The sequence below is a fragment of the Agrilus planipennis genome, unplaced genomic scaffold (genome assembly GCF_000699045.2).
Source record: "Agrilus planipennis isolate EAB-ADULT unplaced genomic scaffold, Apla_2.0 scaffold80, whole genome shotgun sequence".
Lineage (NCBI taxonomy): Eukaryota > Metazoa > Arthropoda > Insecta > Coleoptera > Buprestidae > Agrilus > Agrilus planipennis.
The window spans coordinates 879228-894539 of NW_020438873.1; the positions used below are offsets into that span (position 1 = coordinate 879228).

The following is a 15312-nucleotide window of genomic DNA, read 5'->3' on the forward strand; positions in this document are numbered from 1 at the left end:
ATTAATATTCATATTTTTTTTGTTAAAAATAACGTAAATACAATGACAAGTACGACAATTTTAATTGCATTTTCTTTTCTATTTTTCTTTCAAAAGCTGTTGTAAAATACATTATAAGAGAGCTGTAATTCATTGTTTGAAAACAGATTTTAATAAAAGAAAGGATTTATAAAGAAAACACGTTAAAATTCGTGTTATTGATTAAAACTGGAGACAGCACAAACAAAAAAAAGGTAAAGAAGGAGTCAAGTGAAAGATCAAACAGAAAAATCGTAATAAATTGGTGTACTTATTACGTTTAGCTGCTTCACTTTTGTAGGGATTTGCTTTAAGGAGATAAGCTCAACATGAATTTTGTTTGGCGAATCAAGTAAGTGGTTTATTTGGTATTCAGAGGAAGTAGCACCTGTTGATCGTCAATATTTCAGCGAGTATCGCGAAATATGGAAATGCGCTTATTCAACGGAAACCTACCTCATCGTTATTTTGCTTCCCAAAACGTTCGTCGGTTAGTTGTGTGCACACTTATCCGTGCTGCTCGACTTCCGATGAATTTAATTCATGACACACATAAATTTAGATTGGACAAAGTTTTTTCCGGCAATAATAAACTCGTTTCGCGCCTTTTGGAATTTAACAATTCGAAAAATGAAATAAAGCGACTCGGCAACTGGTGCATTATACATTTATTCCTGTAAACATTCAATTTTAATTACGAGATAATTACGATTTTGAATCATCATCATAAGGTCGTCAGTCCTAAGACTCTTCCTCCTCTGTTCTCCTATTCTTTCTAATCCTCATCATTCGCCTGTAACACCACATTTCGAACACATCTAACCTTTTCGATTTTAAATACTTCATTTACTTTCTCTAGGGATGTGCCCCTCCCAATGTCTTGGATGCGCTCTGGCAAAATCGTAGGTAGGGAGAAAAAAGCTCATTATACTCTCGACTCTTGTTCATTAAACATACTTTTTCATACAGTACCCACCAAAAGTTTTATTCAATCGTGAATAGTCGAAAACAAGCGTTAAAGCCTTTAATATGTCTTCAAATATAAACATCTCGTTGATATTTTCAGTAGTAAATGGTACCAATAACAGCACATTTGAGCAATGTAATTGTAATGGATAAAATGGTCAATTTTTCCGTGCAGTACTGTACGGATTATACGCTCCTCACGGGTTAAGAGTTTGGCCGAGAGTTGTCTTCTTTCTTTTCTGGCCTAGTGCTTTTCTTTTCTACTTTGCGCCGGTCAAACTGAAGGTCACATCGCTCCAGAAAGTAAACGAAGTATACTAGTTGTTCTCCCCTATCAGTCACTGTGAGCACCATTGCTTCGAGTGGTGAAAATTCACTTTTGTGAACAATTTCTTTAATCACTTTCGTTGTGTAAAAAATGTTTGAAAAATTAAATTTAAAGTTTGTAAATAGGTATGCAACACATCGTATACTTCAACATAAGAAATTTCTGATACTAACTACGTAATACTACTTTGCCTTGTGCTGACAGAACTCATAATTTATTTTATATAATATTATTAAAGTCTATCTTAACAGAGTTTTCCCATTCAGACTTACATACTGATTAAATTATTTAAAAGTTTTTATTACACTAGAGTTAAGCGAAGAGAGTAAATGAAATAAAAGTCTGTGACCCTCGTCGCAAATGGGACATACAATTGTCTGGTTGTAATTTACAGCGGTTTTACTCCATGTAGAATTTGAAGATTTGTTTTGAAAACGGTTCGATATTATAAATGCCTACGTTCGACTGCGAAATTCGTTTGCTTTTCGACTATCTTTTCCATTTTTAGAAAATCTACTATTTGTATTCTCAGTTGCAATTTGATCGCTTTTCTAAAAATTTAAGCAGTGCTTTGTATGATGGTATTTTGCTATCTGAAAGAGTTAACTCTCATTGTCAAGCAGTATTTGAACTTACTTTAGCTAAAATTAAATCAATCAGTGGAATATCCCACCTGATCAACTGATGCTTTTAAATTTGTTCGATTCAAAAATGAAACAAGAATATTTGAAAATAAATATGATGTTCAATTTTGCTTACTACTACATTCATGAATTAAATAATAATATATAGAAGAAGGTGAAATGCGACCGAACAATAATAATTTTTTCTTTTTGTTTCAGGTAAGTCTACACCTGATTCATTTCTTCTAGCTTTAGACACAAGAGGTAAGTTTTTGATTAGGATTCTTACTTTCCATATACTGAAAATATTCATAAATGAGGTTTAATAGAAAAATAGCGGGGTAACAAAGTTTAAGTGACTTACAGTACGTATAGTAGATAAAATGTACTATTATAATGTAGCTGATACGTTTATAGGTTTAACGGGATATTTACTCAGAACCTCCATACATTCTGGAATATCGGTATACAAACAAGGTGCACTAAAGTTGATAATCTTATTTTATCGAACGTTATTAGGTAGTTACTTACTGTAAAATTGTTGAGAGAGTAGGAACTGATCCAAATAATAACACGGAAAATGAGGGATAAGCTTTTACGTTCGAGTCAAGCTGAACATAACTTTGACTTTGTATGCTACATATGGAATACGCGTCGGTGGATAATTCGTACAAACGCAATTTCTTATACACCTATACACTCCCTAAAACATTATATCCTTCTTCGTAGCATGCCAATACTCGGTGGTGGCGGGAAGATGTTATGTTTACGAAAACCAAAATATTATTTCCCTCATTACTTCTTCATTCAGTTTTAAAATGACATGGGTACCTAACTGGTAATTATTTTATAACATCAATTGTACTCTAATCTTCGTTATTCTACTATGTATTCACGCATTTAAAACGTTCTCAAGGTAGGTTCAGAAACTTCAAGAAAATGATGGTGCAAATAATCACATCAATTAAGCATACATTTATGTTGAATCTGATTCAATTTTTGAATAAATGAAGCCTTATTTTCCTAATAAAACATTATTTAATGGGAGGATTTTGGGAGTGAAACTAGCAGAAAAAGCCAAACAGCTTGAAAAAGCAATACTTACTGTTCGATAAGTTCTCTTTTGTCCTGCATGCTTCCCCGGCCTTCCTTCCAATTCGACGTGAACATTGTAAATGATATCAAAGAAATTTTCGACGATAGCCACTTTCCTGTATGTTGGCTCAGCAGTGGAGTTCTGAAAATAAAAACGAGATATAGATTTTCCCACATTACGTTTTTTCTTACTAAATGCTAATCAATATAAGGTCGATAGCAAGGTTTCCTTTTGGAGGGTAAAGCAAAAACACGTACGATAGCTAAAATTTCTGTTTATGAGTAACTGAAATTTGATGTAACGGATTTACAAGAAACATAATTTATCGTATTTTTCCTTATCGCAGCATATCACGACTCGCACCATTTAGCTTCGATATGAGATGGAATCAGTCGGCAAACGAACCCTTTTAATTACTTCTTCATCCGTCATTCCCTAATAACATAAAGTCCGATCCGTGCCTAGTACATTTAAACCACGAAAATTCGTTCTACCTGAACCAGGCAGCGAGAGATCCTTCTTTTCCACGAGGCGATTCGTTCAAAACCATAGTAACCCCCTGTCAGGGATGCCTTTTTTCCTTTGTGGGTGCGCCATCTCGACTACGTAGTATTCGATCCCTTAAGCCCCCAGTGTACCGCCGGGCCTTTCTCTCTCCACCTCCTGGCTCACTCGGGCTAACCCTAGCGCTGCGGCCTTTATACCCTTAGTTACCCTGAGCCGAATCCCGTCTGCTGTATTCTGCCAAATCATCCTCAACCCCTGCGGACTTCTGGAATATCCTGCCTTAAACCCACCCACCCCATGGCCTCGTGTCGCTGATACCGTGCACTAGCGTTAGGAAGCGGATCACTCGACGAATACTGCCATCGTTTCCAACAAATTATAACCAATACAGTTTTTTATAAAAAAGTTCGTATCAATAATTGTTAATTAAATATATATAACAAATGAATTCTATACGAAAATTTTAAAATGAACCAAAAAAATACTAAGTTTTATCTGATAATTCAAAATTTTATTATAGGTACTAAAAATCGACTAGTTTTTTCCATATATTGTTTGTTTAGGTACTGCACGACGTTCTAACCGTCAATTTTGAACATCTTCAGGGTATAAAAAAACCAATTTTGCATACATATCATGAAAAAGCATGATAAAAGTAAATTCTACCTATTTAACATGTTTAAAACGGTTTAAAATACCCGATTTAAAACACAGTTTAATTTAATTAAAATAGGCCACTTTTAAAGATAACAGTGGTATAGAATTTGTTATGCGAATTTGTTTAAAATAAATTAAAAGGATTGTTAAACAAAAAAGTACCTTTAATAAAAACGCTATAATTAAGGCGTGATTTAAATGGCATAAGATTTGGAATATAATTAGTTAGCATCCCCTGCTTTCGCAAGTGTTGCGATGAAAACTTAATAACGACAGACGCCAGTCGACGACAAGATAAAGGGCGAGTTTAGAGCAAGATTTTATCTTAACTGTTGAAACACATTGGTTAAGGAGAGCAATAACCCACCCTTATGCTGATAGCACGCGTGAAATTGGTTACACATCGAGAATACGTGACCTACAATTTAACTTCATATTACACCGTCAAGTTGCGAATAATTCGGTACTTTCAATTCCGTCTAGGCGGCTTTGAAAGCGATGTTAGCTTCAAAAGCGGCTAGCCGAATTGTCATATTAGGATATCTGACGTTTAATTATATTGCGAAGGAGAATATTTATAAAGCCAGTATGAACGTCAGACGAGGGTACTTAGGGTGGCAGATACTGTTCGTTCCGACCTGGTGTATGTCTAATTTTTACCATTTTACTACTTTTGACTCGAGAATGGGGCGGCACCTTCATATTCGATCGTAGGAACCATTAACGCTAGTAACAGCAATTTGACAGTTATGTACTACAGTCAAGTTTTATCTAATCAAAAATTAAAAGTGATTATACTTAATAACCATTCAAATAGATTTTTAATACATCTGTAACTTTTCGCCTGGAGTTATAATTACAATACATAATTCATAATGTTACTACTCTGAAGCAGTATAGCTTCCAGAATCGTCCAGGAGGAATTAAATGTACCGATTTATTGGACCTGACTTTCGTTTAACTAATCTATAGGTAAGAGATGGATTTCTAGAAGTTGATAATATTTAACATTCTAGAAAAATGAACAAAACAATAGTAGGGATGAAAACCGCTTTTTAAGCGAATTTTTTTTAAAAGTGTCGATCAATAACAACGTTTGATTGAAAGATAGATACAAATATTTCAAAAGACAATTAAAAATTACACGATATTATTGATTGCGATAAATACATTAACTAGTTGACCAAATGAAGACTACAATGTAATGATATTAATTCTCGTTTCATTCAAAAATTCCATGCAGAGAGATATTCAGCTTTATTATGTGAACTACGAAAGCAAAATTTCGCAGTATTTAAGTTATTTTCTTCGTAAACTTTCTAGTCGATCGCGTACAATGATTGTATCACATCATACACACACTAGCTGTACAGAGGGGTATAAAATTATATACATACGTATAGTCAAAGATATTTTAGTTAACTCACAATCACTTACTGGTGGGGGCATATGAAATATATTAATGTTTTGAACACTGGTAACGTTTTTTCTTAAAAAAAAAACAAACTATAGCAACATGGTATTTCAAAATAGCTTTATAATATTGAACAAAAATTGAACAGTCTGTTGTATGTCCACTCGATTTTCAAAATTAGGTACTTACCTCCTTTTCTAAATGAACTCCAATAGAATATCCTAGCAAAGAAGTAGGTGACTCAATTCTAGCTTTTTAAATAGAACTTGAAAAAATTTATTAGAAAAGAATATTTCCCTTTTTTATTATTATTTTCTTAACTGCCTGTATTCTAAACCTTGTGCTAAAATTTTCCGTATGGTGAATACAGTAGATTTTTAATTTTGAATTGTAAGAGGTACGTGTTCCGCTTCAATAGTTAGGTGGTTGAAAACTTATTAATACATGTGCTTATTTTTTACAATTCCATGAAGATCAACTCGTGTACGTTATCTATAACGTTTATGGAATAGAAATTCTTTCAAATTGCACAACATTAAAATAAAACTGAAAGTATTACCTATTATATATACTTTCTAACTGACGATGAGACGTTGGGTGTTGAGCTGTGTTATCAAAACAGTCTCAGTTAAGGTTGTGAAATTTCAGATTCTTTCATTTCAAAAACAGAAAGATATTATTTTTATATTTTTCGTCCTATGGAAAGCGTACAACTAAAATACTTGCGACTGTACGCCGATTCGTGCATGGAAAGAACGTTGCCGCTTGCTACTGCCGAGGTCTTTACTTATCCGTCGCTACCGTGCGAACGTAGTTGAGGCGTTCTTTTTGCAGAAAGAGGAGCAAGCAGCAACGGCACCACTCTCAGCACCACCAACATCAGATCCCAGTCCCCAGGCGCTTCGGATACACAGCGGCGGCCGAGTGTGTTTTTGTCGAGATGTTCGTTGGCACAGCAGTTACCCGGGCGGACTTCATTTTTCCATGTTTCATGGCCTTCTTTTTGCAGCAGCAGCAGAGCCATCGCTCCGTAATGTCGTAGTAGTCGACGACGTTGAGGCAGCGGCGACGCCAACGACGTCGTCGGGTCGTAGTTGGCGACGGTCGACGACGCGCAACGGAGCCACGGCACCTAACCCGCTTTGGTTCCCGCATATTCTTTAAACGAGATGAGCACCGAGCTTAACAGCGTTGCCCATAGATGGGTAGATGGGAAAGTATGAAGAAAAACCGCTCTAGCGTTAGATACTTCTTATTGTTGATGGTGTGGTGCGGATGTAATATGAAAAACGCTGCTTGTGTACGTTTGCATGATTGTCGCATCAGTAATGCGAAATTTTTAAAATCCTGTTCGTTTTAAAATACTCGTTTTCACTTTTCACGGTTTCGTACCCCTTCTTAAAATGAAAAAACGAAATCCTTATAGGAGGATTACTGTGTTGTTCGTAGATCTGTACATTAAAATCTCCTTTTCAAGAACGGCTAAAGATACCGAATTGTAGCAAATACCAAGCAATAGAGAAGGGGACGCCATCATAGTCCTGCAAAAGATTCGAGTTTCTAAGTGAATTCAGTAAAAGCATAGGACCTTTCAAAGTGCATTTTCAAACTAACTGACTGACTATTAGGGTAATTTCCATTGATACAAAATCTTGAAATTTGGCAGAAGGAAGATCTCATGGTTCAAGTAAAACGCCCAAAAGTTATTAATTTGTAATTTTGCGTGGAACCATTCCTCAAACATAAACCTGCAAAATCTTAGAGCAAACTTTTTATATTCTATGTACTTCATAGGCTCTGTCCCTAATACTTGCACTGTTCCGTTTTTTTCACCAAGAAAAGTAGAATTTACGTTACCCCCCAAAGTTTCAATTTAAAGTAACCTATCTAATCTATTCGAAAAAAAATCTACAAATTGCGCAAAAAAAATAATTACAAAATTTTAAAAAATCACAAGTTTACTCTATAAGACGTATCCAAATGCTTACTAAGTATATTCAAACGCTGAAAACTCTTTTGCCCAAAAGCAGTTAGGAATTTAGCTGAGATATGTATTTAGTTATCCAATGATGCTGAAATTTTCGTAAGGAATCATCATCATCATAAGGTCGTCAGTCCTAAGACTGGTTGGACACGTACCTCCACTCTTTCCTATCCTGAGCTAATCTTCGCATTTCCCTAAAACTAGAACAACCCACATCCTTAACTAAGGAATATTGTTTAAAAAGAAGAGTTTAACTAAAAAGCGATTCAAGGTTTTTTTCGAACAATCAATCAGAGAGGAAAGATTGAAACCCGCCTTTCTGAATTTCCAGATGAAATTTAAATCCTTTCTTAAAATGATCAAGGAATAGACTATCGATATCAAAAATAAATTATTATTATTATTGAAATTATCGTTATCAATCGTCAAACATATGCTATTGAAGCTCTGGGAGAATGCAAGGGTGAACTTTTTCCAAATATATTTCTATTGTTGAAAAAATACGCCCACCAGACAGCACATTTTCAATATTGAGAAGATTAAAAATTATTTGAGAAATTCGTGCAGACAAGAGCGACTAAATGGGTTATATTAGCTGCTATGGCCATTCATAGTGATAGTGATATACCCACTGATGACGTAACAGATATTTTTGCATTATATTTTTCTATGTTGACCCCCCTAAAATAATGTTCTGGCTACGGCAGTGCACTTATCGAGTATTTCTCTAAAAAGCAACGTCTTCATTAATATGATTTGAGCCAATCGGTAATTTCGAATTTATAACTGTGAAATAATCCCAGGCGATTATCTCAATTACACGCTGTTTGGGGCAGCGTCGGCGAATCCAGCCACGTTGGAAATCTTACTACAGTCAATTATTACAGCGCGTCACTGAATGGCGCGAGGTAGTAACGACGCCGGCACGGTAGTAGTATTAGCAGAACACCAACAGCAGCAGCAGCAGCAAGCACTGCATAAATGAATGAATGAATGAATTTAACAACCGCATCTAATCTACGTTTAATTAATTCTATTAGCGCTCACTACTGGCCGTAATTCAGAAACGGTAGTGCACGTTTCATTCGCCATTCGCCGCTTGTAATAATTCGAAATACCGTTTTATTGTTAGCCTGTTTTCTGGAATGTACCTACTTATTGACTATACAGTGAGGACGGGTGAGTTGGAACCAATTCATTAAAAATTTGGGGGTTAGTTTTTTTTGGAAAAACGTGGATCTTTATTTTTGGCTGCGCTGAGGATTTTTGCATAGTAAATTCATTCACAGGGTGGTCCAAAAATAAGCGACTACTACTGATTTTATTTTTTTAAATGGAAGCACCTATTTTTTATTACATTTTTGAATTCTGCATCGAATTTTAACTGTGTTTCATGTCTTCTGAGATTTTATGAAAATTGGTACATTTGAATTTAGGATACTCATACGTACAAGGTGATGTTTAACATGTTTTAAAGATTTTAGAAAATAAATTGTTATTTTGTTTTTGAAAAATCAATTATGTTAATATAAAGTGCATTAATGTATGGGACACCCAGGATCCTCACATCCTGAAAAGCATATGAAACAACAATTTTTAATAAATTGAATCAATTGTGTAACAAAGAGGTTTAAGTCTTAAGTTGGAATTCTTTTAAAACGTGATTGGGGCCCTACAGCTACACATTTAAACTGTCCAATTAGCACTTAACAGAAACGTTCCTCTTCGGAGAATCCCTTTTTGCCTTAACTACTCTTCAAGGAAAAGTAAATAAAAAGTACGTCACTTCAATCACAATTAAAGTTTATTAAGAAATGAACAAAAGATATTTCGGGAAAATTTTATAATTAGTAGATCAGTAGATCATTTACAATTGAGATATAATAAAGTTGCAGGATTTTGTTAATATTTTTCACTTCTTCCTGAAGAATTTCAATTAGGCGAAACATGTTACTTTGACATTGAGGAAATTTAAAACATGCCGAAAGGATCAACAAGTAGTACAATTTATACGAGGCGATAATAGTCCTGGTATCTTGCAAAGGATAATCAATAAAACGGCAAATATGCTGCACTCTGGAAGTTGAGCCTAGAAGTATCGAAGCAGCAGGCGCGTGCAGGATTCGCAACCGGGTAAAATTCCTGGTTGTATATCATCAAACTCGACGGTAGATGGAGCTATACGTTCGTTGAATAGATAAAAACGAAAAAAAGGATATAGTCACTTCAAAGACCGGAAATAAGCTGGAAACTTACACACAATGTCTTTCCAATCTAGAGGTTGTGTAATGAAGAATATATAAAATAATGTGTTGTAGACTTTTTGTTTTTGGTTTGTTTTAAGAGAGTATAAGTAGACAAATTCTCAAGAGGATTTATCCTGATTTGGATCGGATATTCGATAGATCCGACATTTTTTTAAGATTCAACCGGATAATGACGCCGGGTATCCGACCCGTCCCGCCAAGTAATTCTAACAGAGAAAAAGAAAAAACCAGCAATAATAATTCAATAATCACAATTGGTAATTAAGATTGTATTGGGGCAGATCCTTTGCCCTAATTTGTATTAATTATTTATTTATAACTATAAACTAAGTTGTTATTTCGATATAATTCTTGTGTTTACTTTTTCTCGTGAACAAAAATACATCAGTATGGCCGAATTGTTACCATTTCTGTCGCTTGTAACCTATATCAGATTTTGAGTAACGACAACTTAATTTTACCACCTTGCAGATTTTTAATGTTTATAAATACAATAAGCTCATTTCAACGATTTCAACTCAATCAATCTCGTTGAAAATCCACCAACCAAGAATTAAAGTTTCATTGGNATTGGTACATTTGAATTTAGGATACTCATACGTACAAGGTGATGTTTAACATGTTTTAAAGATTTTAGAAAATAAATTGTTATTTTGTTTTTGAAAAATCAATTATGTTAATATAAAGTGCATTAATGTATGGGACACCCAGGATCCTCACATCCTGAAAAGCATATGAAACAACAATTTTTAATAAATTGAATCAATTGTGTAACAAAGAGGTTTAAGTCTTAAGTTGGAATTCTTTTAAAACGTGATTGGGGCCCTACAGCTACACATTTAAACTGTCCAATTAGCACTTAACAGAAACGTTCCTCTTCGGAGAATCCCTTTTTGCCTTAACTACTCTTCAAGGAAAAGTAAATAAAAAGTACGTCACTTCAATCACAATTAAAGTTTATTAAGAAATGAACAAAAGATATTTCGGGAAAATTTTATAATTAGTAGATCAGTAGATCATTTACAATTGAGATATAATAAAGTTGCAGGATTTTGTTAATATTTTTCACTTCTTCCTGAAGAATTTCAATTAGGCGAAACATGTTACTTTGACATTGAGGAAATTTAAAACATGCCGAAAGGATCAACAAGTAGTACAATTTATACGAGGCGATAATAGTCCTGGTATCTTGCAAAGGATAATCAATAAAACGGCAAATATGCTGCACTCTGGAAGTTGAGCCTAGAAGTATCGAAGCAGCAGGCGCGTGCAGGATTCGCAACCGGGTAAAATTCCTGGTTGTATATCATCAAACTCGACGGTAGATGGAGCTATACGTTCGTTGAATAGATAAAAACGAAAAAAAGGATATAAAGTCACTTCAAAGACCGGAAATAAGCTGGAAACTTACACACAATGTCTTTCCAATCTAGAGGTTGTGTAATGAAGAATATATAAAATAATGTGTTGTAGACTTTTTGTTTTTGGTTTGTTTTAAGAGAGTATAAGTAGACAAATTCTCAAGAGGATTTATCCTGATTTGGATCGGATATTCGATAGATCCGACATTTTTTTAAGATTCAACCGGATAATGACGCCGGGTATCCGACCCGTCCCGCCAAGTAATTCTAACAGAGAAAAAGAAAAAACCAGCAATAATAATTCAATAATCACAATTGGTAATTAAGATTGTATTGGGGCAGATCCTTTGCCCTAATTTGTATTAATTATTTATTTATAACTATAAACTAAGTTGTTATTTCGATATAATTCTTGTGTTTACTTTTTCTCGTGAACAAAAATACATCAGTATGGCCGAATTGTTACCATTTCTGTCGCTTGTAACCTATATCAGATTTTGAGTAACGACAACTTAATTTTACCACCTTGCAGATTTTTAATGTTTATAAATACAATAAGCTCATTTCAACGATTTCAACTCAATCAATCTCGTTGAAAATCCACCAACCAAGAATTAAAGTTTCATTGGATTAGTGTTTTTAGAACGGGACTTAATGTGGTTTGGTAAGGGTAATACTTAATGGAATGACCCCCAGAAAGAAGACATGAACCATTAACCGTAGTAATTTCGCTAGTTTCGGTGCATCCCTAATAGGTATAGATTTATAAAATGAGGAAATATAACCCCCCAGAGAGTTCTTGTCACTTTGTTCTCCTTGCCATCCTATTACTACGCCACTGTAGATCGTATTAAAACGATAAGATATGATACAATTTGGCGAATGCGCCAGGACAAATCATTATAAGTGCGGCTCAATTTTAGGTATCTACATATTAATATTCACAAATAAATTTCATAAATTACATCAAACAAATGTAACATTTGCTTTAATTGATGTCACGCCAGAACTAAAAGAATCTGACGCTCATAAACAGTTCAAAGTCTTGTCAATGAAAATGAAAATATACACATGTACTTATTATATATTAATATACGTATATGAAGCTACGTATACATACAATATAAATAAAGCAAAAGGAATGAGAAAGTAAAACACCTGTTGCTTCGCGGGTCGCTTATTAGTGCCGTCGCCGCCGCCACTGAAGTGCGCGCCACCCCGTCACGCTACGCCACCCCATCCCCCGGCTCTTTCTCATTCTCTCTCGCTGTCCTTCACCACCCTTACGCTACTACTGCTTCTACAGTAAACTTTGTACACTTACGTAAACGTAATTCCGTAGTAGAACGTAATCTATTACGATGTTCGCGACGGACGTGTTTTCGATTTATTTTTATTTATTTCCTTTATCTTTACTCTCCCAACAACACGGCGACCAAGTTTGCTATTATCCAAGAGAATCAGTCGGTGATCCTTACTTCGTCATCGTTGGCAAGAACAAAACAACAAGTGCAAACAACTTGTTACGTCAAAGTCAAAGAAACTTGTTTGTTGCCTGTTTAAAACTTTATGCGATTAAGTAAATTTTCCTTCTAGCTAAGCAGCGCCGGATTTAACAATTAGGGTCCTATGGAGACATATAAGGTGTCCCCCCTTTCTGTTAGAGTGTGCATATGTAGTGATTTACAAAATTTGTAGAAAATGCAGCACATATAAATATATATTTTCAAAAATTACGTCGATGTGTGGTCACGGGTGTTTAAAGGCGTTCGCGAGGTTTGTCTTGTTTTATCTGCCTTTTCAAGGTCATACAGAACAACTACTAGTACGACTTTAGTTAAGAAGGAATTAATATATGGGGATAATATCAAGATAATATACAAATAAAAGAAAATGGGATAAAAAAAGAAACATTTGATAGGCACCACAGTAGGTCCTATAACGTTAAGCAAGTGTCTATTCTCACACGAGCACAAGGAGATGCTGTCGTTCTAACTGTTACGGTAAATGAAAATACTTTATTTTGTTAAATAATTCGTTATCTAAGCTTACATCCAAAAATTCAACAATATATTGTTATTTTAAGGTGTAGTATTTTGTATGTATTGATCACAAAGAATTAGATTTTTGTTCACTCCAAGAAGTCGGCTTCCATCAGTGAAACCTTCCACTAATTAAATTCGTTCTGCACCCTTCGTGAAGGCGCCTAACCTAATGAAAGACTTCGGCACTTTAAAAGTGACGGGAAGTATTCGGAAAAAACGCTAGAACAACAGAAAAGAAATGAGACATGGGAAATGTGTACCTTACTGATGGAAATAAAAAGATTAAAAATGGCGTTGAAAAAAAGATTAAGAAGCTTGCTTATCTGGCCCACCTTCTTTATTAACATAAAATGCTGCATCTGGTAAACCAGCAAAAGTTTGGAATTGTTCTATCATAAACAAAATACAAAGTTTAAATGCAAAGAAATTATCTAAAAACTGAACAGTAATGCGGAACGAATCGATAAGTAATGCAAAAGCAAAAAATTTATAGTCTATATCTATACTATTGTAGACTTATTAATTAATATGTAGTACATATTTTGCCGATTATACTGATTTTGTAGCAATGATTTACTGAAAAGAATCCTTGGTGTAAAAGGATAATCTCCATATGCTTAGTTCTTTTAGAATTTCGAGTTGTAGATGCCCTAGCTTATTCAAGTATTAAATATCGATGGATTATATGTACTGTAAACATGAAATTGAAGATCTTTTGCTTATTATATTGTCATACAATAAAATAGACGCGATAGTGAACTAAACCAATGTCTCGGTTAATGATCAAAGTGAAATAATGATATTAGGGAATATACTGTCTTTGTGAACTTAAGTAATACGTTAAAGAGATTTTCCACTGCATTATCAAACAATGGTAGATCCACTGTCAGACGAATTCTGCTATATGTTGAATAAAGTACGGATTTAAACATAAAAGGTTAAGAATACGTATTAAGTAGATAACCAGAAAGGATAACGAATAATTTCATTGGAACTGCAAAAATTTTAGCAATCTAACGAAAGTCTTTGAAACAGAACTTTGTTCACCAGTGGTCAAAAAAATTTTTAGGAAACTGCACCCTTCCACTATAATAAGGTTCTTTTCCAAATCTGCCACTACACTAATCATTACAAAAATTGACAGTAGTCTTTTGCTCGAACTTCGGGAAAACGAAAAAAATATCCGTTTTCAAGATTAATTAAATTAGCATTTTATCGGTACGATATATGACAGAGGCGGGGTGTGCCCGGTTCTCCACTACTACTCTATTAGGGTCTAATTCGTTGACCCTGTCAGACAAATACTCAGAGTCTTCTATAACACGAACCTGGTCGTACAAATGGTTGGGTTCCTCGATCATTTCAAACCAAATTAGGAATCTGAGCCTAAGGAACATACTGTTTCGGATAAATATGAGTAAATTTCGGAACCACAACCGCATAAGTCTTGTCGGCAGAATAATCTGGGTAAATTTCAATGCTCCTATCAGAAACGTGTGTTCGAGTTTCCGTTCAACATATCTGGTCGGGTATCCCAACTGAAACCAATTGGAAGAATAGTCAAGAAAACTGAGGTACCCAATTGAGTGTCTAATTAATAAAAATCTTCAGGCTGCCGTTCAATAAATCAATTTCGATAAATGAAAGAAGCAAAAAATTTCCCAATCTGTGAACCTAAACACGGTAATATTAGGCCAAATTGTTGAATTTAATATCTGGTAAAATGAGTGCCGATACCATATTAAACATGTCTACAAACTTGTGTTTTAGGAATATGGAAAATATGCACCGTCAAAATTCTTTTTTCTACCTACAAAATCATTGGATTCGTGGATTTTTCTCTAATACAGTAAAAGTTCCTTATTCACGGTTTCCTTATTCGCGTTTTCATTATTCGCGAGTGGATAAATTGCAACCCACTTCCTGTATTCGCGGTTAAAAATTTCATTATTCGCGGTTGCAATCGGTAAACAGAAAAGGATTCGATGTCATTTATTAAGGGGATTGACCGCAATAGACCGCTGGTGCCTAGTGTGAATTTTTCCG

General features: G+C 34.6%; 1 protein-coding gene across 1 annotated transcript in view; it reads right to left on the reverse strand.

Moving 5' to 3' along the window:
* Positions 1 to 15312, reverse strand: part of LOC108734761 (nucleolar protein 4) — a 75291-nt gene that overhangs the window by 5826 nt on the left and 54153 nt on the right. Inside the window, exon 2 of the mRNA XM_018466422.2 lies at positions 3041 to 3172. Coding sequence (XP_018321924.1) covers positions 3041 to 3172 — 132 coding nt within the window. The remainder of the gene's footprint in view (positions 1 to 3040; positions 3173 to 15312) is intronic.